The 26,164-nt window shown below is 46.7% G+C and overlaps 1 protein-coding gene across 1 annotated transcript in view; it reads right to left on the minus strand.

Annotated features, from left to right (window-relative positions):
• Positions 1 to 9,234: 9,234 nt before the first annotated feature.
• The window catches only part of BAALC (BAALC binder of MAP3K1 and KLF4), a 73,795-nt gene continuing 56,865 nt past the window's right edge, over positions 9,235 to 26,164 (minus strand). The window contains exons 2-3 of the mRNA XM_075549416.1: positions 24,520 to 24,686; positions 9,235 to 12,769 (exon numbers count right to left, since the gene is read on the minus strand). Coding sequence (XP_075405531.1) covers positions 12,659 to 12,769; positions 24,520 to 24,686 — 278 coding nt within the window. The 3' untranslated portion in view covers positions 9,235 to 12,658. The remainder of the gene's footprint in view (positions 12,770 to 24,519; positions 24,687 to 26,164) is intronic.

Consider the following 26,164-nt stretch of genomic DNA (forward strand, 5'->3'; position numbering starts at 1 on the left):
CTTATTAGGGGCTCATACAACTCTTATAACAATTCATACATACATCAATTGTGTAAAGCACATTTGTACATTCATTGCCCTCATCATTCTAAAAACATTTGATCTCCACTTAAGCCCATGGCATCAGCTCCTCATTTTCCCCTCCCTCCCTCATAATTTTAAAATTATATTTATAAATTATTATTTTGTCATATTTTATAGTGTCCGACGTCTCCCTTCACCCACTTTTCTGTTGTCCGTCCCCCAGGCAGGGGGTTATATGGAGATCCTTGTAATCTGTTCCCCCTTTCTCTCCCACCTTCCCTCCACCCTCCCAGTATTGCCACTCACATCACTGGTCCTGAAGGGATCATCCGCCCTGGATTCCCTGTATTTCCAGTTCCTATTTGTACCAGTGTACATCCTCTGGTCTAGCCAGATTTGTAAGGTAGAATTGGTATCATGATATTGGGTGGGGAGGAAGCAGTTAGGAACTAGAGGGAAGTTGTATGTTTCATTGTTGCTACACTGCACCCTGACTGGCTCATCTCCTCCCCATGACCCTTCCGTAAGAGAATGTACAGTTGCCTACAGATGGGCTTTGGGTCTCTACCCCGTACTCCTCCTCATTCACAATGATATGATTTTTTTCTTCTGATAATGCCCGATACCTGATCCCTTCAACACCTCGTGATCACACAAGCTAGTGCGCTTCCTCCATGTGGGCATTGTTGCTTCTGAGCTAGATGGCTGCTTGTTTACCTTCAAGCCTTTAAGACCCCAGACTCTATATGTTTTGATAGCCGGGCACCATCAGCTTTCTTCACCCCATTTGCTTATGCACCCATTTGTCTTCAGTGATAGTATCAGGGAGGTGAGAATACAATGATATGATTTTTGTTGTTGTTGTTCTTTGATGCCTGATAACTGATCCCTTCGGCACCTCGTGAGCATGCAGGCTGGTGTGCTTCTTTCATGTTGGGCTTTGTTGCTTCTGAGCTAGATGGCTGCTTGTTTAAGTCGCTAGGCGCTATATCTATTGATAGCCAGGCTCCATCTGCTTTCTTCACTACATTTGCTTATGCACTCACTATGTCTTCAGTCAGTGATTGTGTCGGGAAGGTGAGCATCATGGAATGCCAGTTTAATAGAACCAAGCACTCTTGCATTGAAGGAGTACTTGAGTGGAAGCCCAATGTCCATCTGCTACCTTAATACTAAACCTATAAATATATGCACATAGATCTATTTCCACATCATCATATATAAATATATTTACATGCCTTTATTTAGACCTCTATACATGCCCTTTCCCTCCTAGTTCTTTCCTCTACTTCCTTTTACTTTCCTCTGTCCAACTATCATGCTAAGCCTTCATTTCGGTTACAGTAATTCCTCTCGCTTACATTACCCTTGGTCACACCCTACCAGGCCTCCTACACCCTCCTCACCACTGATTTGGATCATTTGTTGTTCCCTTTTCCCTGGGTTTGTTAACATCACTACCTTTCCCCACACGTCCCCCTGGAACAGTCCTCCTGGAACTGTCGGTCCCGTTGTTTTCGCCTCCAGATTGTTCATCCAGTCTATCTTATTTAGACAGACCTGTGGAGATTATTATTACATGCACAAAAACAAGACAGAGCAAAACCAAGCAACAAAATAAAGCAAAACAACAATAACAAGCCAATGACAACAAAACAAAACACAACAAGAAAGAAAACCTTGTAGTTAGTTCAAGGACTTTTTGTTGGCCTTTAGGCGTGTTTTCCAGTCAAGTCTGTTAGGGTGCCAAGCCCTGGCCCCAAAGTCTATTTTGGGTATTCCCTGGGGACTCCGTTGCTCTGTTCCCCTTGCTGTTCTGTTCCACACCCTTAGTGTTTTGCCTCGGTATGGTGGGATCAGATCAGGCAGAATTCCCACACTGTGTCTTCAGTGTTGTCCCCTGTAGAGCTATGGGTCAGTAATGGATGTCATGTCTCATAGTGGGGCTGGCCATATGGTCCTCTCTGTGGATTGTCTGCCCTGAGCAGGGATATCGTCATCAAGGCCTGGTGGGCCAGGATGTGCTCCACTCTCTCTTCCTCCTCCTTCATTTGCTCCCGTGTGCTCTGATCAAACATGTCCCTCTCCTAGAGCTGCAGATTCAGTGCTGTCCTCTGAAATAAATTCTTCTGAGGGGAGGGGCAGGTGTCCACTAAATAGTTGGGATTGGGGATGGCCCCTCAGACCTCTCCACTGGTTCTCTACTCCATGCCGGCATGTTGCATTCACATCTTGGAGCATTGGGTTGAGGTCTGGTCCCTCTTTCCCTGTGGAGATATGAACAATACCCTCCCCTTGGGTGGGTTAATGCCCTGTGCCCCCACTACCCATTTATTTTTTTATACCCCCCTCCTTTTTAGTTGCCTACCATATGCATCCTTGGATTTGCTCTGGTCCCTGCCAAACTACCTGGTCCTCACCTCAGGAATGTTTGTATACAGTAGTTTTTTTCCCTATGTCCCTTTTGCTTTTTTTTTTTTAAGCTTACCTCAGCGAACTCATGTTGTACTTGCCCTTTTGGGCTTGGCTTACTTCACTTAGCATGAATTCCTCCAGTTCTTCCCATGCAGCGATGTGCTTCATGCATTCATGACTGCTTTTTAGCTATGTGCAGTACTCCATTGTATGTATGTACCACAGCTTTTTAATCCACTCGTTAGTTGATGGAAATTTGGGTTGTTTCCAACTCCTTGCAATTGTGAACTGTGCTGCAATGAACACTGGAGCACAGATGTCTGGCCGTGGTTTGTTTCTTGCCTCTTCTGGGTATATGCCCCATAGCGGGATTGCTGGGTCATATGGTAACTCTATTTCCATCTGTTTTAGGTATCGCCAGATCAATTTCCATAGTGGCTGTACATACTTACAGGTTCACCAGCAGTGGATGAGAGTTCCTGTCTCCCCACAGCTCCTCCAACACTTTTTGCTTTCTGATTTTTTGAATTGGGCTTTCGTTGAGGGTGTCAGGTGGTACCTCATGATTGTTTTAATTTGCATTTCTCTTGTGGCTAAAGATCGGGAACATTTCCTCATATGTTTATTGGCCATTCAGATTTCTGTCCCTGTGAAACTTCTGTTAGGCTATATCTTTTAAGAACGGGGCACCATCAGCTTTCTTTACCACATTTGCTTATGTACCCACTTTGTTTTCAGTGATGTGATTTTTATGATATTTTTTGGTGATTTCTGCATTCAGTTGTGTCCTCTTTCTTTGAAATTTCATGATACATGGATGCTTAAAATTTAATTATTTTAATATTATAAAGCATTAATGGAATGCAACTGAACATCCCCTTACAGAAGGGTCAAGGGGAGGAGATGAGCTAGTCAGGGTACAGTGTAGCAATGATGAAACATATAAACTTTCCTCTAGTTCTTTAATGCTTCCTCCCCACCTACTATCATGATCTCAATTCTATTGTACAAATCAGACTAGACCAGAGGATGTGCACTGGTGCAGATAGGAACTGGATACACAGGGAATCCAGCACAGATAAACACTTCAGGACCTGTGGTGAGAGTGGCAATACTGGGAGGGTGGAGGGAAGGTGGGAGAGAAAGGGGGAACGGATTACAAGGATCTCCATATAACCCCCTGCCTGGGGGATGGACAACAGAAAAGTGGGTGATAGGAGACATTGGACAGTGTAAGTCATGACAAAATAATAATAATTTATAAAGGATCAAGCATTCATGAGGGAGAGGGAAAATGAGTAGCTGATACCAAGGGCTCAAGTAGAAAGCAAATGTTTTTAGAATGATGAGGGTAATGAATGTACAAATGTGCTTGACACAGTGGATGGATGTGTGGATTGTGATAAGAGTTGTACAAGCTCCCAATGAAATTATTTTAAAAAGAATTAATGGAATATGTTCCTTTTAATAACTTTTATGTTTATAACAAACTTGAAATAGAAATCTTTACCAGTAACTTAATTTCAATATTAGAAAGTATAACTCATTTAAAGAATAAAATAGTTCACAGGTACATATAGTTTTTTTAAAAGACCTAGAGAAAGCCTTACGGCTTATTTCAAAAATAAATCTAGTTTTTTAAAAAAACAACCAGAAAACCTTATAATTTTTAAATTTTTATCTCCCTCATTAACTAAAACTTATTTGGTTCTTTGTTTTAAAATCACCAAGTATTTTTAAACATGCAAATAATGAGTTCTCGTGTTTGTTATAGCTAATGATAAAGGAGGATCCCCATATAGGTTCATGGAGCTGGTGATGTGGCTGAGGAGCCCTGGTGGCATAGTGGCTATGCATTGGGCTATGATGCACAAGATCAGCAGTTTGAAGCCAGCAGCAGATCTGTAAGAGAAAGACTGGGCTTTCTACTCCTGTAAAGAGTTACAGTCTCAGAAAGTCACAGAGGCAGTCCTGTAGGGTCAGTATGAGCCGGCATCGACCTGAAGGCAGTGAGTTGCACTGAGTTTTGCTGTGGCCACAATTGGGTTAACTTTGCCCAGGGTCCCTTTAGTCTTAGAGGGCCACTTGCTCCTGACAAGATGCTTTTTAGTTGACCAAATTTCACCTCTCCTACTTTTGTTTGTTTGTTTTTTTAAACTGAACTGACTTAGAACAGTTGGCAACTGAGTTAGAGTCCCCCTCCTGAATCAGAGCACTTTGAAGTCAAAACCTGAAATTAGAATCTTTGAAATTAGAATCTGTCCAAGTAAGGTGACATAGAAACTTCCAGTGAACCACAGATTCATTAAAAAAGTTTAAACCACTTCTATATTAATACGATTGACTTGTATATCTCTTGTTTTGTAAATGTTCCAAGTGATTGAGTTAGCTGAGTGTGCAAAATCCTGTTAAATTATTTATTTTTATAAGTCACTTTTTCCTCTCACAGTCCTGTGTTGTGCATGTATGTGTGTGTCTATCAGTGCCTTAAAAGTCTAAAGTTGGCGGAAAATAGTATGCTAACAGGATGACATAGTTAACATTTATTGTGTCACCATGGCCAATGAACACATGTGGGATTAATTGAAGGGCAGAGAGATAAATGGCTCAGCAAGCCTTGCCTTTCTTGTCTCTTGCTCTTTGATCATTGGATCAGTGTATTGGACTTGCTTGTTCTGTTCCTCCATTTGAAAGCTACACTACCTGTGGGACACCTAACCTATGGACTGTGTTGCTGTGATATGAGGTTCCTTCAAGACCTGCTTTGCCACGCTACTGGAATATACATCTTTTGAACTGGGACTGCCAGACCCTATCATCTGGCTGACTGTTGGTGACCTGCCTTGCTGTTTGCTGCCTGTGCCCAGATAGCTTTAATTGCTATATAGAGGACTAGTCGGTGGCCCTCAAGACTTGGAGGACTGCCGATGTCTCACAGCTGTCTCATGGGAGTGAGTTGCACTGAGCCAGTTGTACTGCTTTATAGATTAATTAACTATTTATTTGTTATGCGATATCTATCTATCTATCTATATCTACCTATATATAATGTATGTTAGCGTTCTGGTTTGTTTCTCTAGAGAACCCTGTCTAACATACAAGATCAATCTTAGCTTCCAAAATTAGGCCAAAACCAAACTCACTGCCATCAAGTAAATGCTGACACATAGTGAGTGACCCTATTGATCAGGGTGGAACTGCCCCTCTGAGTTCTGCGACTAATTCTACGGGAGTAGAAAGCCCTGGTTTTCTCCCTTGGAGTGGCTGGTGGTTTTGAACTGTTGACTTTGCAGCCCAGTGTGTAACCACTGTGCTACCAGAGCTCCTGAAAATTAGTCCAGCAAATCCAAGTCCCTAAAAAGAATGTAATCAAGAGATACAGGGAGAATCGAGACACAGCGTAAGAGAGTTACTTTGTTTAGCCACCAAAAGTTTAATTCAGATGTTTAAAAACTTAATTTAATAGGAGTCTCAATTATTATGTAATGTATTAAAAAAAAACCAAAAAAACATGTTGGCTAGTCAACGGTGTGAAAGCCCTTTGAGATGCCTGTGATGGTAACGTGAGAATGCAGGGGTTTCCAAGATGACACTAGATTCAACAACAACAAAACAGCTGTCGTTTGTATCATCTTAGATGGAAGCTGCAGCCAAGTAACACTTTTGAGTCCTTCTGAGCCAGCCAAGGAAATACCTGAGTAGCCCCTGCTCCTCCCAAGACCTGAGGGCTCAAGACACCCTCAAGGCAGAGCGCTGCAGAGGGGAGGAGACCCCACAGAAAGGGCCACATCTATTGGTCAAAAAGGAAGAAACAAGTTCTGACCCTGGTTGATAGAGGAGCAAGATGCACCCTAATCTTTTTTTGAAAGATCATTTTATTGGGGGCTCTTACAGATTTTATAACAACCCATACATCGATTGTATCAAGCATATTAGTACTTACGTTGCCATTATTATTTTATAAACATTTACTTTCTATTTGAGCCCTTGATATCAAGTCCTCTTTTTTCCCTCGCCCCCCTACCCCGTGACCCCTTGATAAATTATAAATTGTTATTTTCGTTAAATCATTTTATTAGAAGCTCATACAACTCTTATCACAATTCATACATCCATCCATTGTGTCAAGCACATCTGTACATTTGTTGCCCTCATCATTCTCAAAACAGCTACTTGAGCCCTCATCTGGTGTCTGTGTGTCAATTGCCTTGCCGTAAATTCCGGGACTGAGTGCTTTCCCTGCCCAGAGCAGAGCAGAGGAGCCTGGTGGCACGGTGGTAGAGTGCTCAGCGGCTAACTGGAAGGTCAGTGGTTTGAACCCATCCTATGGCTTCACTGGCAAAACAACCTGGTGATCACCTTCCCCTCCTGACCACCCCCCTCACACCCCAAAATGCCTCAGTCACCCCCGGGGGCAGTTCTCCTCTGTTCTCTGGAGTCACAGAGAATGGCGTTGCATATCTGGGTAACTTATCAGTGCAAAAGAAGAATGTGAAAACTCTGAGACCATTGCCCTCCAGCTCCTCAGAGGGGGCTGCTCCACCCTCCAAACCGTGTCTCCCTTGTGCGTTGCCAATTTGGGTGAAACTACAGCTATGGAGCGGTTTTCCTCTGCACACGGAGTGGCCACGAATCAGAATGGACTTCCCAGCAGCCAACGGCTCGCAATGAAAGCCGTTGCGCCGAGTTTAAAGAAAAAGCACAAGGTCTCTGACGTTCCAACCCGGCAGAGCATGTGCTTTCTTCCCCTGCATTCGCTTGAGTCAGTGCCGAGTACATGAACCTGGACTTCTGAAGATGTTTGTTTCCCTCATCCCAAAGGTGCCCGAGGTACATTTTGTATTGGACAGGAAGTGCTCCGATAGAAGAGGGTACGTTGTGTGGTGCGTGAGAAGAAACAAAGGGCTTGAATTAAGGACCAGCTCCCTGGAGACTTTGCCCCACAAGAGCTGACTGTCATATGCCAGCTCTGGTCTGTGCCCTGGAAATACCAGGACGGGATCACAGTTCAACAGTTGTAAATAACCATGTGTTGGTCTTCATATGCGAGGACTCTGCTCAGGGCTTTCCATGCATATTCTTACTAAAAACTGACCATCCTAAGAGATGCCATTAGCCCTATTTCATAAAGAGACAGACAGAAGCTTGGAGAGATTAAAGGACTGGCCCAAGGTCACCAAGTTAGTCAGTGGTGAAACCAGGACTCAGATACAGAAATGTGATTTAAGACCCCCTGCCAGGAGATGTCAAGACAGGAATTCTGTCTGTGATCTATAGACCCAGTGGCTGTCAATCCTGCCTGAGCATAAAAGCACTAGGGGAAGTTTCCAGAAATCTGCCGCCCAACCTATTCCTCCTCAGACCAATCAGTCAGCATCTCGGGGGGTGAGCCCACACATCAGTGGTTTTTCATGTCCCCAGGTGATTCCAACGTGAGCTGTCATGTCAACAAGTCATAATTCGTTCACCTGTTAATTGCTTTTAAAATATATTCCACTTTATCCCTTTCCTGTGCATATTAAGTAGTCACTGGGTAGGGAAGATGAGCATCACAGAATGCCAGGTTATTAGAACAAAGTGTTCTTGTGGTGAGAAAGTACTTGAGTAGAGGCCCAATGCCCATCTGCTACCTTAATACTTAACATATAACTATATAGACATAGATCTATTTCCCTGTGGTTATATATATGTTGAGTGTTTTTATCAAGAGTGGATGTTGAATTTTATTAAATGCCTTTCTGCATTGATTATATAATCATATTGTTTATCCTTTATTTTGTTTATGTTGGGTCACATTGAATGTGTTTCTAAAATCAAACCATCCTTGCATACCTGGTGTTGATCATGTATTTCACTTGTTTGTTTTTTGATGCTTTGTTGAATTCTGTTGGCTAGAATGTTGTTGAAAAATTTGGCATCTATATTCATCAGGGACCTTGGCTTCTATTTGCCTGGCTTAGGCATCAGAGTCATACTTGCTTCATAAAATGAGTTTGGTAGTATATTGTCCAGTTGTATATTGCAAAATAGTATTGGTGTTTTCAAACTCTCTTGAGCTTGAATCCTTATGGAAGCAATGGTCAGATCTTTTCTCTCAAAGCTTCTGGGTTGGTGTATGGATGAAATATGGTCCCCCAAATTAAGTTTTGTAAATCCTAACCTCTGTGTCTGTGATTAGAGTCCCATTTGGGAGTGTTTTGTTTTGTTATGTTCATGAGCCAGGATTAGTGTAGGGTGTGTGGCCTCCAAGGACCCAGGAAGCAGAATGTGAGGATGTTCCCCAAGAACTGAGAGCCTTCCCCTGGAGACAGTGTTCTGGATTTGAACCTGTGGCCTCCTGAAACTCTCACTGCCCTCGAATCAATTCCAACTCACAGTGACCCTAGAGAGCAGGGTAGAACACCTCCTGTTGGTTTCCAAGTTTGTAAATCTTTACAGGAGCAGAAAGCTTTATCTTTCTCCTGTAGAGAAGCTGGTGGGTTTGAACCGCCAACCTTGTGCACAGAAGCCTCCTCGCTGTGATAAAAAGAAGTATTTGCTTGTTCAAGCCATCTATTTTAGGTATTTCTGTTACAACAGCACCAGATAAGCAAGACAGCTGCCAATCCATCTGTTGGTTAACAGCTGACCTCTTAACTGTGATGCCGCCAGGATTAGTTCCTAGAACACAAACTCTACCCACAAAGAGTACGAACAAGAGACACTCAGGAGTGACTGCTTCACAGCAATTAAGATATACTATTGGACAGCCAATGCAGATATTCTACATTGGGGCTGAGTCGGTGGTCTTGATTAGACCCGGATTCTACTCCCTCCCTCTCACTAGCCTTTAACCCCACTCTTGGGGGAAGTCTTTTGTGTCCATTGTGTTCTGTGGCCGTAAATGAAGAAGGTGTTTGATGTTTTGCATTGCTTATGGTTCAACTGTTCTTGTAGTCTGTTGCCTATGTGTGCATTTGGGCAGCTAACGGTTCCTTCACAGTTTAATCAGAGGCTTTCTAGGCTCATGTGCTTTTAGCTGGGAATTTTTCCTCAAAAAATTAGGAAATTTTCAATCGATTTCCTTAGCAAATTTCTTACATACTAATTTCACATGAAAAGGTCTTTCCTAACATAATTCTGAAGCCTAATTTATTTTTAGTTCCTTACCCCATGTCTTCTTTTTTCTTTCAACTTAATGGGGACAAATGAAGATTTTTGTAAATCCTGTATATATCTTATGGAAGAGTGGTGCAGAAAGGGAAATATACATATTTCCTTCTGGTTTTCAAATTAAAATTTTAAATCATATGTAAAAGTCTACAAATAAGTAAAGATTAAAATAACTATGGGCCCCGCGTACTCTGCTTTCCGCGCCAAATGGATTGGGTGAGCCGCGTCAAAACGGCCTTTAGGACTTAGAAGTCTTTTCAATCTTATGTTCCACTTTTTGTGTCTAGATGCACTAGGCTCTGCCAAGGTTCTGAGCTTCTCCCTGCCGGATGGGGCACTACGCTGCGATGGAAAGGCACTGCCTTTGCTGACACATGTCCTGCACTTGAATCCGCACCCCATCATTTACTAGTTGAGACTAGAAATATCCTTTTTGACAGTAAATTGGGGGCTATGAGGTTTCTCTTTTTCTACTCCACGTGACTTATGGAAAATCCATATGGATCTCTTCATAAATGCCCTTTGTCATAAAGAGAATGGAAGGGATAGGGGATGGGAGGAGGAAAAATAAAGGAGGGAGGGAGGAGAAGGGGGAGAGAGCAAGGGGGTGGGGGAAGAATGTACAAGTTTAAGGTACCCATGAAGATTCTCCAACAGTTCTGTGCACTGGATATTAATGAGTTTATTGGCACAAACGTTGCAATGAAGAGTGTTAGCCTAATAGGATAGTAAGAATCAGCGCCTATATCACACACCCACAAGAAAGTGTCGCCAGATGCACTTTCAGTACCACGGGGTAGCTTCTTGTCACTCTCAGGGAAATCCAGGTGGTCTCGGGAAGCAGGAGATCACAGTACTTTTCATCCCTTTCCCCCCAGAAGTGTTTGTATGTCAAACAAAGACTTTCTTAAGTTGATAAATTCCAAACAACATGCAGCAGTTAAAGCAAAAACACGATCGAATGGGGAAATCAGGTGTATCCTGTGACTGATGGCAGAGTGGTGAAGGGAAGCCACGCGCGTATGCGCGCGCGCACCCTGGAAGAACGAGCCCTTGAATTAGCAGGATCATGGCAGATGGAGGCTCCTGCTGAGGAATGCCAGTGGGGACGTAAGATTCACAGGTTTTCTAAATTTTCATTTTGTTTTTTCATTTTCAGAACATAAAGATCCCTAAAAGCCCTTTCTCAGAGAACCTCAAAATGAGAGGTTTGGGGAAACGAGAGTCTTGTAGAGGCTCTTCATAGGGATTCAGAGAAGACCCAGATGCGGTGTCGGCCCTGACCATGAACGTTTTCACACACACCACGGGCCGTCCCTTAGAGGCCAGGTCCAGCGTAAGCCCGCCCAGTGTTAAGATCCAGGACGGAGTCATGACCGGTCAGATTCCGACCCCGGCCACATCTGCAGTGCCCGATGCAGAGCTGGCTTCCACGCTGAATGAACAGACCACCTACTAATGAGAGAGAGAGTGAGTGAGCGAGTGAGTGAGTGAGTGAGCGAGCGAGAGTGAGAGTGAGTGAGCGAGCGAGAGAGTGAGAGAGTGAGTGAGTGAGTGAGCGAGCGAGAGAGCGAGTGAGTGAGCGAGCGAGAGTGAGAGCAAGTGAGCGAGCGAGTGAGTGAGAGTGAGCGAGAGAGTGAGAGTGAGTGAGAGAGCGAGCGAGCGAGCGGCACTATCCACTGGTGATTGAGAAATGACAAGGAATTGAGAGGTGGCAAGAATGAGTCTGAACTGTGACCTGCTTATATTAATTCTCTGGGCAATGCTCCGTAAACTCGCACCTTCTGACTGCCTATTTCAGCTAAATGTGGAGTTTTTGACTAGATTCGTTTGGCACAACTTTAATCCTATTTTTCCCGATCCCAGGCACGTTAACATCCTTCCTTTAAAAAGCATGCTACGTTACCTTGGAGGAAAATACTTCCTGCTAAACAAGTTTAAAGAGCTGCTAGGAAATGACCCCTATCAACACTCGCTTGTTTGCTTTTAAACTGTAATCAGTTAGCTGGTTTCTCAGGCCCAGTGCATACCAGGCTAAAGTCCGTATGAGCGCACGGCAACCAGGTATTGTCTTTCTAAAGGGGCTTCTGTGTAGAAATCAAAATGACATAGTCCCAGGGCTGTGTGCTGAGGCACCACCAGAAACCATGCAAGGCCGCCAATCTCGCCCTCCTCCCACCACGCCCCCACCCCTGTGTGAGCAAGTTTCAGGCTTTGAGTCATAAGCTGGAGATGACCTGTATGAGAGAAAGCTCTCAGGGAGGCGAGCCAGGCAAAGTGGCAAGCTAAGAAAAATGCAGCGTCAGGCTGAGCTCTGGGGGGACTTCACCTGTATGGGGTATATGAACCACAATGACCATGACTTTAAGGTCTGGAGGCTGACACGGAGGCAGGTGCAAAATGGGTATGGTGGGGTGGACCATCTCAGAGGTGCTTGGAGACTTCCCCAGGACACCCCACCCCCTCTCCGGGTCTGGGTGAAACTGGAGCTGGGCCTTCCTCACACTGGGCTAAGGGAACATTACAGGGAGTTTCCCCTTTTCTTGATTTCTCATCTATGGGGGCTAAAAGTTGGATGAAAGCCAACTGCTTCAATAAACACAACTGGGGTGGTGATGGTGGTACTTGAAGAGGAAGAACAAAGGAAACGCTTGCCTGGAGCCGTCCACGTGATTGTGGCCAGGAATGCTTAGGGCTGGCTGGTGAATGCTTTCTTGCAGCCAGGAAAGCCTCACTTCCTACTTCTTCCTGTCTCAGAAATTGGCTAGTGGCCCTAGCTGCCCGCTTTGACCCCAGGCCACTGCAGAGGCGTTGCAGGGAGGCGAGCTGAACTGGGAGCTTGCAGCTTATTAACACATGTAGGTAATGCGCCAATGCACGTATGCGGCAAGGGACGTCCTGGCAGTGCAGGGGACTGATTGCGGCAGGGAAGACGGACTTCTCCCAAGGCACTCAGCTGCTTTCGTGCTCAGCAAGGGGTGCGTGCACTTCTTCCAGGTTCCTCGGCGGATCCAGTACTGTGAAGGGCACTAAAGAAGTGCCCCTTCTGTTCTACTGGGACGCTCTGCTAATTGACACAGTTCTTCGTGACCCTTCGACTCCTGTCCATTTGTCGGATGCTGTCTGTACCACTGATGTTGACTTCTTTTCCAGACATCCCTTTGGCATCTCTTCTCGCCTGTCAAAAAGGTTAAAACAGAACTGAGGTACTCAAAGATATCCAAGGGTCCCTACATTCATTCTTCTCTCAAGATAGTCACAAAGCACACACACACACACACACACACACACACACAGAAACAGAAAGATCACCCAAGGCACCCAGGTGCCTTTGAGGGTTCCTGTTGAAACCGTGATGCCAAACTTGCACAAGTTAGGCACGAAGCGCGCTCAGTCAAACATGGTTGAATGAATGGATTGGTAAAGTGGGTACGAGAGGTTGCACCGTTGGTTTTAGTATACCGGCTAAGGGTTTTAACTTTGGAGTGAGACAGACGTTGGCTCAAATACTGGCTCTATCATTTCACAATGGCATGATTGAAATGGCATCTTTACAATGGGGCATATTAATAGTACCCACTTCATAGGTTTATTTGAAGGGTTAGATAATAGGTATGTATCAGATCCAAATCCCAAAACCAACCACACTGTCATCAAGTCCATTCCAACCCAGTGACCCTGGATAGGGGTTTCTGAAGCTGTGAAATGTTATAGAAACAGTCAGGCTCCTATTTCTCCCAAGGAACAGTTGGTGGGCTTGCACCAGTGACCTTGAGGGTCATCATTTAACCTGAAAGTGCCACCCAGGATAATGTTGTTATTGCTTGGGTTAATAATTGTCACTGAGTTGATAGTGACTCATCTTGTAAAGAGTAGAACTACTCTATAGAGTTTCCAAGGCTGTGATCCATTGAAAGCACATACACTGCCAGGCCTATCTTTCATGACACCTCTTCTCAAAAAAGCCAATCTCACTGCCATCAAGTCAGTGCTGACTCAGAATGACACTGTGGGTTTCTGAGGTTGTCACTGTTTTCAGGAGTAGAAAGCCCAATCTTTCTCCCTCCGTGCCACTGTGGTTACAAACTGCCAACCGTGCAGATCCCAGCCGAATACGTAATTAGTACGCCACCAAGTTGCCTCTCCGCAGGTTCAAAATGCCAACTTTTCAGGTAGTCATCCAGCACGTCGCCATTGGTGCTACTCAGACACCTTACTTAGTACAAAGCCTGTCTCTAAAATAATGGGCTGGGGAGGAGCATGGCATATAGAATATGCTACTTCCTAACAATCATTCTGTACAATGACATCGCAGCCAGCTGCCCGGAAAACCCAGCCTCAGGTCCTGTGGGAGCATCCACCCTGCTGGGTGTGAACTGGGTGGATTCTGGCACATGCTGTTTTACAACTTGGTCCCTTGACCTTAAGATAGCCAAAGAAACGGTGGTCTGTTTTTAAGTAAGTAAATAAGTAAATAAGGAAGGAAAGAAGGAAGGAAGGAAGGAAGGAAGGAAGGAAGGAAGGAAGGAAGGACGGAAGGAAGGAAGAAATAAAGCTGTGGTCTGTGGCACTACTGGAGAAGACGTAATGGCCTGGTTGTAGAAACAAAGCTGTGGTCTGTGGCACTACTGGAGAAGACGTAATGGCTCGGTTGTAGGCATTCACCAAAGGAGCCCCAGGAGGGCAATGGGGTAAGCACTGCACCATTAACTGCAAGGTGGGTTGTTCAAACCCACCATCCACTCCATGGGAGAAAGATGGACAGTCTCAGAGGGTCTAAGGAGCAGTTCTACTCTGCCCTATAGAGCTCCCACAGGTCAGAAGCCTTCACTTGATGACACTGGGTGCGCACTCACAGGGGATATGTGGGCTTCTTGTACGAACTGCTGCCAGGGCCCCTGTCCTTTCAGCTGCCTCTACTTCCCGACCGTAGAGAGTGCTCGCTGCTAATTCATCACAGCTGCATCTTCCCGCTGATCGAAGCCGCCCACCTGGAAATGCCACGGAAGTCGCATCCCACCCCTGGAGGCGACCCTCGGTCGACGCCTGCCTCCTGGGATACAAACCTATGACGCCATCCTTCTCTCAGCTCCCCGTGGAGTCAGGCTGGGGCTAGCCCGTGGCTCTTCAGCTGAGGTGACATATTGCTGAACTTGACCCCTTGCCCTATCCCGCTTCCCTCACCACCTCACCACAACCAGGTGTCACCTCAGAGCGCTCACTCCTTTGACCCCAACCCTCATCTCAGCCTCCACTTCTGGGCTCCGTGACCCCAGAGGCTATTTTATGGCTGATTTGGGAGGTGTTTCGGGATCAGTTGGACCGTCGGGGTGGCCTTACCCGCTGATTCATGAGCTAGGCCTTCAGGGTTCCCCTCATCATGCTCCCAGTGCCCAGCGCCATGCTGAAACGCAGTAGACCCTCAGTTCAGCATGGAAGAAATTGGCAAACGAATGCAGAAGCATAGCATCTTTGTCCGAGACATGGACCCTTGCTCTGACAAGCAGCCGTTGTGCTGTTGGGTGCTGTTGGTTTCAACATGAGGGTCCTCTGGGCTGGGATCTTTATGGAAGCAGCATGCCGGGCTTTTCTTCCAGAGAGCCAGTGGATTGGTTCGAACTGCCCACCTTTTGGTTAGCAGATGGATGCTCAACCAGGTTTGAGCCACCTGGCTCCTCTGTTGGAACCACGCCTAGCAATGGTTGTCATGGGGGTCTCTCCCCCAACAGCCCAGAGCTCGTAAAGCCCTGTGATCTGCAGAGTGGATATCTGTGGGTGTCTATTGAGTGTTTCTTCTCATGGCTGCCACTTCATCCTCCCCCTTTCCACCACTCTCCCCTATACCTGCCGATCAAACTCACAAGCCACAAACTCTGGGAGACAAAAGTAGGCACCGATTCTGTTTCCAAAGTGCGATCACTTCCCTCTGCCCTCCATTTCTGATCTAAAAGCTTGGAGGGGTGCAGCCTGAATTCGACAAATGGGCCTTCATTGAAATGCGCCGGGTTGATGGCGGCAGGGTCATGCATCGGTGGTGGGTCAGAGAGGCCATAGCACGGACACAGAACATCTGGGACGCAGGTGTGCTTTCCTTGAGAGTTGTTGGCAAAATTCCACAAAGGCTTAAAAAATTCTACACAGAAAATGCACTGTGCCCTTGTTCTAGCTGCAAAATCTAAGCAAAAAGGCAGGCATTTAGGTGAGTCTTAATTTCCAAGCCTGCTTCTGCGTCCAAGGCTAAGCATTTGTTGTCCCACAGCCACAAGAGGGTCGTCTTCTCCTTTCGGAGGGTATAATCGGTATGCTTGGAGTACAGCCGTGGGGCCAGACAGACCTAGATGTCACACGAGGTCTTGCCACCAATTAACTGTACAGACAATTTGCTTCAGCCTGAGTCTCAATCTCCTTGCTTGAAAAATGGGTATGTAATGGCCACTTTTAAGTTGTTGGCTATTTTTTTTTAAGAGGGTTAAGTACGTCAGGTAACAAGAACAGGCACCTGACTGACTTTTCTTGCGTTGGCTAAGATGGCCCCATTCTAAGTCCCAGGAACATCCCTAGGCCCTGGAAAACCAGGGCCAGGCTCCACCCCCCCACCCCCACCTATTACAACTGTTATCATTTTTATAGGCAAAATGGCTATCTCCGCCAGACATCCCAACTTCTAACTGAAAACCTCCTTCCACTGAAACAATGGCACCTGCAACTACTAACAGCAACCGAAGACCAGCTTAACACGCCGTGCATTTGGGTCAAAAGGGGAAACTGGAGTTCTCTCTTCAAAGGATGGATATATACGGTTCCAGGCAATAAAGAAATCCCTTTTCAAATAGTGACACTTTATGAACTTGGGCTGCGTCTTTGGGTGGTACAACTGGTTCATGCACTTGCCTGCCAACCAAAAGATTGAAGGTTTGAGGCCATCCAAAGACTCCTCTGGAAGACAGGGCTAGGAATCTAGGCTGGACAAGAGCTGGCCATTAGAACCCTGGGGAGAGCAGCTCTTTTCCGACACACGTGGGACAGCGTGAGTCAGAACTGGCTGGAGAGCAAACTGACTTGTTAGCTAAGGCAAGCCAAACAATGGGGACTAGGGTGTCTTTTCTTTGAAGCATGATCACTCTCACCTCATGAAAGAGACACGTGCGCGTCTGAGACAGAACCCCAAAGACGCCCACACTGTGCCCCTGTATGTGTATACGTGTCTGCACACATATAAAACCCAAACCAAACCCACGGGCCATTGTGTGGATGCTGACTCACAGAGACTCTATTCAGGGTTTCTGAGGCTGTAAATCTTTACAGGTACCGCCCCCCCCCCACTCCTTTCGGGGCCAGAGAGGCTGGACCTTGTAATTTCCAGTCCAATGCTCACCTGGCAGGGCCACTGTTCAGGTAATCATGAAACCACTATCCAATCTGATTGGGTCACACATCCGAAATGCTGGCAATTGAAATTTAAATGGTTATTTATAGGTTATTTATAAAAAGCAAACAATAGGCAACAGGAATAAATTTCAGATGGTCCCCTTCACTGCCACAAGTAACCCACTTAGCACCGTAGGAGAGAAATCCACTTTGTGCCTAAAGGAGATGCAGCAGCCCCTCCTTTGTAAAAAAAAAAAAAAATCTATTTAAATCTAATCAGCAAGGATTTTCTAATTTAGGAAAGAGAAAGTAGGACCATTTAGATAAGCAATGGAACCTGAGAACTTAGGGAGATAGGGCACTGAGACCTTAGTGGTTATTGGTCTGAGGAAATCTTAGGAGGTACTAGTCTGATAGGCCCTAGAATAAACAACTGATGGTCTGATAATCTGTTGGGACAATGTGCACATATTTCCTGTGAGCCTTGCTGCCTCAGTCCCACTGCTGATCATTGTCAAACCTGGTAATTACCTCTTGTGAAACCTATTTCCTGCCACATAGTTTAAGGTATATAACTTGCTTGATTTTGACTGAGTCTTGGAAGCAGTTCAGTGGTAACAAACCTGTTTCCTTCTGTCAGGGTTTGTAGAATTGAACTTGGAATTTCTCAGATGAACCTGATCTCTGGCTGTAACAGTGACAGGCTCTTCTGCACCCCTTACCTACCAGCAATAAATCCTTACAGGGCTGCCTGGACAGATAGCAAGCTGACCAATCCTTGCAAGCCTCTTGTGTGGATTACAAACCAATAATTTAGCAGTGTATGTGACCTCTGGTAACACAGTGGGTTAGTCATGAGGCTGCTAACCACAATGGCAGTGGTTCCAACCTACTAGCTGCTTGATGGGAGAAAGATGAGGCTGCCTGCTTCACTAAAGATTTGTAGTCTCAGAAACCATACAGAGCAGTTCTCCTCCATCCTATAGGGGCACTATGAGTCAGAATCTCATGGCAGTGGTTTAGGCTGGCTTTGGAAAATCCAGAACTCAAAAGGCCAATAAAAGAACCCCTGTGTATCACAACTCCAATGCCAAATATTTTCTGGGGAAGTTTCAAATAGTCAGTTGTTCTTCCCTCCTATGAGAAAGAACTGTGGATGTATGAAATAGTTACACCGTTGTCCCTCAGGCCTATGATACTTTGGGCAACAATGGATACTTTTTCTCTGATATAGTTTTCAGTTAGCCAAATCTTTTACTTAGTAAATGCCCCCCAGCCACCCCACCCCTACCCCAACACACTTTATTTATTTATTTTTTAATGGCAGGAAAAGAAGCGTCTCTAATAAAATTGCTAGTTTAATTTTTTTTAATGGTTCCCAATTCAAGGGTGAGAGCAGCATATTTGGCACCTTTCTCTCTTGTGGCTGTCTGCTAATTCAGTCCTCCTAACATTCTTGCTTTGTGAATTTTGTCACCACTGACTCTTGCTAATGGGCCACCTCTTGTTTCTCACCTAATTTTACAGCTTTTTCATTCTTCCCTTGCCTCATTTTAGCTTCCATAGATTTAGTAGCCTGTGAATCATAGCTTTTAACCTTCTTCCTCTTGAATTACAAGCCATTCATTGGCCATGGCGTCTCAAGGACAGCCAGGTGGGCTCTAATCACTCTTCAGGAGGGTCAAGTCCAGGTGCTGTTGAATTCAGAAGTCAGGAACCCAGCTCGCCACCTGTGGAAGTGGGGCAGCCCCTCCATTCCCCAGAGGTCTCCACTCAAGGGTGAAGCTGAATCCACTCGCTCACTTCCCCAAATGAACATACAGCTGTTCTGGGCTAGACTTTGAAGTCACAGATCCTCCCACAGGCCTGTGGGGGCAGCTTCCCATTTCTGTCCAGACAGTAAAGAAAAGCCAGGCTTCCCGAGGTGGTGATTTCCTTGGTCACTAATTTTCCTGGTTACCTTGTGTTTGTTTTTTTTCATTATAAAGCTACTCTGTAATCCAGGTGAGCAGAAGCTCAAAGCGTACAGGAGGGAATAGTGAAAAGTGACATTAGCTCTCGTGCCCCGCCCCCTGGTGCTTTCCTCAATGGGTGCCGTAGCTGGTCACGCCTTGTGGAGACAGTAGGCTTCTTCTGAGCATACTCAAGCCTCACCATGGCCATGGAGTAGATGCCCTGGCACGGAAACTCTGCAGGGCGGCGTGGCACTGCGCACAGGGCTGCTGAGGCTGCACATCTTTATGGACCCGTGGACGCCACATGGTTTCCCTCAGAGCCTCTGATGGGCTTGAACCCCTGATCTTTCAACTAGCAGTGGGGCACCTCACCACCCTGTCACCGGGACTCTCTAGTCACTTAGAGACAAAAACCAAACCACTGCCCTGGAGCCGGTTCCCGTTCACAGTGATACAGATCAGTTCTTGAGGCTCTGGGTCCCCTTGTCCTTCCCCCTCCGGAGACGGGTGGTGGAGCCATCGGAGGGGTGACAAGAATGGCTGGGCCACATGAAGGGTGTCATCCGCGGCGCTGAATGCTACAGGTGGAAGTTGTTGAATTGGTGAATGTTTTGTTGTGCATATTTTTGCCAAAATTGAAAAAAATTACATAACGAGTACAGAGAAAAAGAACATGTTCCAAAATTGATTGTGGAAGAGATTGTACAACTCTTCTCGATATGGTTGGACTATTGGATTGTGTGATATGTCAACAAAGTGCCAATAAAACTGTTTAAAAGAAAAAGGAAGCTGGTTGGTTTGAACTGCTGACTTTGGGGTCTGCAGTCCAACGCTTCCCTGATAGCACCACTGGGTCTTGCTATCCCTGCCTATTCTCTCTCCCTGTAGGTTTTCACGGTGGTGAAATGTTTTTAGATTTCCCATGGCAGCCATTTTTAGTGGACACTTCAGTGACGTCGACTGCACTTGGCACGTTGCACGTGCTGCCTTCCCCGTTCACCGTTTCCTGAAGATGGTTCTCTCCGACACAGACACTCAGGCCCCTCAGCAAGAACCCCACCCCCCACCCTCACCCCCACCTCGGCCCGCCACTCATAGACTGTGATCTCCGTGTCGTGGAAAAGGCATTCCACACCTTTCCTACAAGTGGGACCAGGCAATCTTTGTCCTTTTCTGGGTCTGCCTTTATTCCACTCTAGTTCATCCCTAGTGGCGCTCTGTCCCTACACTCTTGGCTTCCTTCCTGGATGGGAAGGAAGCCCAGTTTGGGTTATAGCTTTCTTTGGCCACTTGCTTTCGTCTCCCATTAGCTACTTCGAGAAGGTGGGGTTTCCTCAATATATCATTTAGAGCCTGTCATGTAATAACCTAACCAGATCCACTGCTGTGAAGCCAAACCTGAATCACAGCTACAGGCCAGCGAGCACGGTGCCACGGTATTCTTGAATGCAGTGTCTACCAAAGCTGCCTGCCAGGTCTTTTTCCGCAGTGACAGTGGATGGGTTTGAACCACTAACTTTGGGGGTAATAGTCAAACACAAGCCATCTGTGTTTTACTGCCACCTAATAGACAATTAAAAAGTCTGATGAAGACCATTCATTATAGATGAAGCTAAATTTTCTGAAAGAAAGGGAAGGCTAGAGGGAGGGCGGGAGGAAGATAGAGAGGCTCACCTGAGCCAGGCAAGGATCAGATGAGGCTTCGGCAAAACTCCCCAGTGAGGCCTCCCCCCAGCCTGGGGCACAGCCTGAAGCAGACAAAGACTGCATGCTGGCCCAGCCAGGGCTTTTATCTAGTGGAGCTGTTGCTGTTAAACTTCTACCTCAGATAGAGAGAAGACCAACCGAGAGAAAGCAGCCTGCCCTGCTTCAGACAAGTAATTGGCCTCCCATGGATCGGTCTCCTCAGATGAGGACCCTAGAGGAGGGAGCTGTGGAACAGCTGCCTCATTCCCACTAGGCTGGTTAATCAGCGTCAGTCATTCTTGAGGACCTCCTGCTGTTTCTGGTTGCCAAGCCAGTGCCCAGCCCTGGCAACCCTGTGTGTCAGAGCGAAACTGGGCTCCAGAGGATTCTCAGTGGCCAATAATTTTTGCCCACGCATTTTTCTTCCAAGGTGCCTCTGGCTGGCTTCAAACCTACAACCTTTAGGCTAGTGGCTGAGCCCTTGTTAACCATTTGCACCACCTGGGGGCTCCTACGAGGTGCTTAATAATGGCTGGATTTTTAATTTAGGAAAAAAATTTTTGGTTTTTATTTTTTACTTTCATAGTTTTATATATGAAAGTCATATATATATATAACTTCAGAGTTAACCCTATAATGCTGAGCATGACATTTTGGTAACATTTAATTAAAAAAAATAGAGAGAGAGATAGATATATAGATAGAAGGCTCAGGGGCAAGGGAGCCTTCTAATCTGCAGACTTGCACATGAACAGTGACTCTAGCAAATCTCTATCCAAATAAATTAGCAGACTCTCTCTCTCTCCCATGCTGCTAAATCCCTTCCCGTTTCCCAGATGTGAGCTAGTGAGCACACCAATGCATGCATCTAACAGGTTTCGCTGGTTTTCCTCAATGGTTTCCTTTGTTCTCTCCCTCTTGATTTTGTTTCTCTAAGATCTCTGTTTATTTTCTGAACCTTCCTTCAAGCCTGCAGGAGCAGAAAGATGACGCTGTTCGTTCCCAGAAAGAGTCACGGCATCGGATACCCAAAGGAGACAGGTCTACTCTGTCCTCTGGGGTTGCTCTGCGTCAGAATCGGCCGCTGGCCATCGGTTCGGTTGGTTTGGGGCAGCATCTCGCATGACTGCTGTCTGAGAGGAATCCTGGGCCGGGCCGATCCTCTCTGTTGAGCCGGCCTCCCTCTCTCTCCCCCATCATCTTCTCTGAGGTCTGGCTTTTCATTCTGAGGTTGAACTAAGCAGTGTCATCGGACACTGGGGTGGGGCCGGGCCTGCTCCCCAGCTGAGAATTAGCCCAGACACCGCTAATGCCTTGAGCACAGTCTAATCATGTGGCCCCAAAATAATCAAGCAGCTTGGACATGTGCTGTTTCTGAAAACATGAAGGGTTCATTGGGAGTCTGGCCACATCCTCAGAGCTCTGTCTGCTCACAGCTCTCGCCGTGGCCCCCTTGGCTGGACCCTGGAGGAGGTAGTTCAGAGGAGGAAAAACAGGAGTTCTCAGCCCAACGAGGTGGCATCTTCAGGGGAGCGGAAATGTTTGGAGGCAGCACGGAGTTCCTGGGCGATTTGCGAGCAGCAGAGGACAAGCAATGACAGAGCTTCCTCTGGGGCTGTTTATGGAGCAGAGATTGACCCTATGCACTGTGGGGTCGATAAAGTCTCCAATTAGGAGAGGGACTCAAGGTGCAATGGAGAATAAGCTAGAGCAAGCCACGGAGACAGGCCGTTCCAATTTGTGAACGTTCCGTGTTGCCACATGTGTTCGGTGTGTTTGCCAGTTAACACCCATTAACAGCAGGCACAGGGCCAGGGCAGAGGGAACTGAGCTTGGTGGGCTGCGCCGTGGGGAAAGGCACAGAGCACAGTGCTGAGCTGTCGCTTGCGGTTATGACCAACGCTAGCTGCCTCTTGTCACCCCTCTGAAATAGAGCAGTTGCCATTCCCTGTGGGCCCACAGCTGTCTCAGTTGTACAGCGATGCTGGCTGGTCCACAGCCCAGCAGTTCATGGACAAATGGAATGAAAAGATAATGGTAATGAAAACCCAACAACAAAAGTTCCTGGGATTTTTCCATGAATGTTTTGAAGCCCACTTGTAAAACTCAATACTCATTCAATTGTACTCTTAAAATAGTGACATGCTATGGGATTTCTTTCTTTTTAAGCCAAACTCCTCCGAATGACTTGTGTATTTCTATTTGGGCCACACGCCCCACTTGGCCCATCACCGTCTGTCCAGCTTCTCTTTAGCTGGCCGCTCTGTTGTGGCCACACGGGCCTCTTCATGGGACCTCACACCTTGCCATCTCCTTCCTCCTTTTGGTGGGCTCTTTCCCAGACACGCAGAGGCTCACTCCCTGCTCAAAGGACAACTCCCCAAAGACATTTCCCCAGACCCCTGCATGCATGCATGTCATGGTCCCTGTCGTTGTGAAGGGTCATTGAGTTGGCTCCGGTCCATAGAGACCCTCTGCACGACAGAACGAAACCGTGCACGGTCCCACCACCATCCTCACCATTGTTCCTGCACCTGAGCCCACGGATGCAGTCACAGGTGGCCTCAGTTCCATTCTTAAGGCTCCCGTGACAAAGGAGAACTGGCCCCAGAGGGTTGGCTGGGCTGTCAACCCGAGGGGAGGAGACCATCAGGTCTTCTTCCTCCAGTTCCTTGATGCCTATTGATAGTTGGGCACCTCTCAATGAGGGTTCTGAGAGAAGGCCTTGGGAAATGGCCATGGGGGTGGGCCTCGAGGAGGCCAGCGGATGTCCAGGTCAAGGGGGCAGTGATGGTCTGGCGACAGACTTTTCCCCTGTCATGCGGGAGGCCCAGGCTCTTTCCGCCCCAGTGAAGCTCATCTCAAGCCTAGCTTCCAGACGAATATGGGCTTCAAAGAAGGGCCTGGTGACCTGTCTCCAAAGATCAGGGGTGAGCCACAGAGTTTGAAGGACAGTGGGGTACGGGCAAGAGGAAGAAGGGGTAGGGGGAGCCGAGTGAGAGGAGGAAGAAACTGCAGACCCCCCTGAGCCTAGATCCTGAGGAGCCTTCCTTCTGGGCTGGGCCCTCTGTGACCCCAGGACTCCCCCCACCCATGATATTCTCATCGGGAAGGAACCAGGGGCAGCAGGAAGACTCCTGAACAATCACCCGTTGCCTTCCAGTTGAGTTCCACTTCTGGAGACTCGTGTGTCAGCGTAGAGCTGTGCCCCCTAAAGCTTTCAAGTCTGGCTGGGTTTTCAGAAGTCGAGCGCCCGGCCTCTCTTCCTACGTGATGACAGGCAGCCTCCAACCTCCAACCTTCCGGATAGTAACTGAGTACATCTACCTCTCCAGGGAGAAGGGAAAGGCTGCAGACCAGACCTGGGGATGCCCTTGTCCTGCCTCTTCTGACAGGGGAAGTGTGGGGATATTCTGTGAAGAGACCACCTGGGGGTCCTTCTTCCCACTGCCTGTCTGGTTGGAGGCTCTAAAGAAAAATGCCAGGGCTTGTGTCCTACTGCACTGCTGCCCTCTGTCCTTCCCCATCTACTTCCCATCCTACCAAGCCCTAAGACAGGCCGCCTGCTGGGCCTGAGATGAGCCCGGTACTTAGCCTCGTCCTGACTGTCCAGGTGGTAAGAGCTGCAACAGGAAAGATGGACCTTCCACAGAGTCTCTTTAAGCACCATGTACCTCCTTTGGGGTGAAGACAGCAAGAACCCATCTTTCTGATTCAACAATAAAATAGCCCTTCAGACAAGAGTACGGTCTAGCTATTTGGTTTGTAACCAGTCTGACATGGGTGGGCTGGAGAATGTTAGTCACCCAGGTGACCCATTGCTGCTCCTTCCAAGGACACAGCCTCAGCCTAGCATTGCCCTGACCAAGTTTTACCCCATTTCTCCAGGCTTAAGTTGGCTCTGTGGCTGGGATCCTACCTCGGTGGTCCGCAGGCCATTCTGTTGCTGGGTCAGAGGACCTGAGCTGACACTCTGAGGGTTGGGGCACTGGGTCCCACAGCTCATCTTCATCTCGGGGTTCACCATTCCACTTGGGCCCGGAGGTCGGGGGAGAGCACTGGAGGCGAGTCCGTCTTCCAGCACACCTAGGGAGGAAAGAAGAGGTTGGCACCTGAGGACTGGACTTGCTGCTGCAAAGCATTCCCAAGATTGTGGAGGGAAAACTGGAAGCTGCCAGAAAGGCCACCACCCAGAGCTACCCATTTCTCTAAAAGTGTGTGCACACCTCCATGATAGGATCGCTGAAGACAAATGGGTGCATAAGCAAATGTGGTGAAGAAAGCTGATGGTGCCCGGCTATCAAAAGAGATAGTGTCTGGGGTCTTAAAGGCTTGAAGGTGAACAAGCAGCCATCTAGCTCAGAAGCAAATAAGCCCACATGGAAGAAGCACACCGGCCAGTGCGATCACGAGGTGCCCAAGGGACCAGGTATAAGGCATCATGCAAAAAAAAAAAAAAGATATGTGTGTGTATGTATGTGTATATATGTGTATATGTATATATGTATGTGTATATATGTATATATATATCATATTAAATGAAGGGGGAAGTGCAGAGTGGAGACCCAAGGCCCAAGTGTCGGCCACTGGAGATCCCCTCATAGAGGGGTTTAGGAGAGGAGATGGGTTAATTAGGGTGTGAGGTAGTATCGATGAAGAACACAGCTTTCCCCCAGATCCTGGATGCTTCCTCCCCCCAACTACCATGATCCGAATTCTACCTTGCAGGGCTGGATAGGACAGAGGCTATACACTGGTACATATGAGGGTTGGAGGTACAGGGAATCCAGGGTGGATGATACCTTCAGGACCAAGGGTGTGAGGAACGATGCTGGGAGAGTGGAGGGTGAGTGGGTTGGAAAGGGGGAACTGATTACAAGGATCCACATGTGACCTCTTCCCTGGGAGAGGGACAGCAGAGAAGGGGGGAAGGGATACTCCAGATAGGGCAAGATATGACAAAATAACGATGTATAAATTACCAAGGGCATATGAGGGAGGGGGGAATGGGGAGGGAGGGGGGGAAAAAAAAGAGGACCTGATGCAAGGGGCTTAAGTGGAGAGCAAACGCCTTGAGAATGATTGGGGCAGGGAATGTATGGATGTGCTTTATACAATTGATGTATGTATATGTATGGATTGTGGTAAGAGTTGTTTGAGTCCCTAATAAAATGTAAAAGAAGAAAAGAGAAAAAAATGATTAGGGCAAAGACTGTACAGATATGCTTTATACAATTGATGTATGTATATGTATGAACTGTGAAAAGAATTGTATCAGCCCCAATAAATTGTTAAAATAAAAAAAAGATATTTATGTATAAATAAAAAAAAGAAAAAAAGTGTGTGCACTTGTGCACTAAAATGAGAGTTAAAAACTAATTTTATAACCTGAAATTTTGCTTCCTATGCCAGTGATATTTTTTACACCATTAAATAGTCTCTCATATTTTCTTAGTCTTTGCTTGGTTTTTCCAAACATTATGACAAAGTGGAAATATTCACTAAGCTTTTTTTAAAAAGCCTTTTATTGTGAATTGAGGGAAAACTTACAGAGCAGATGATCA

The sequence above is a fragment of the Tenrec ecaudatus genome, chromosome 5, assembly GCF_050624435.1.
Source record: "Tenrec ecaudatus isolate mTenEca1 chromosome 5, mTenEca1.hap1, whole genome shotgun sequence".
NCBI classification, from domain to species: Eukaryota; Metazoa; Chordata; class Mammalia; order Afrosoricida; family Tenrecidae; genus Tenrec; species Tenrec ecaudatus.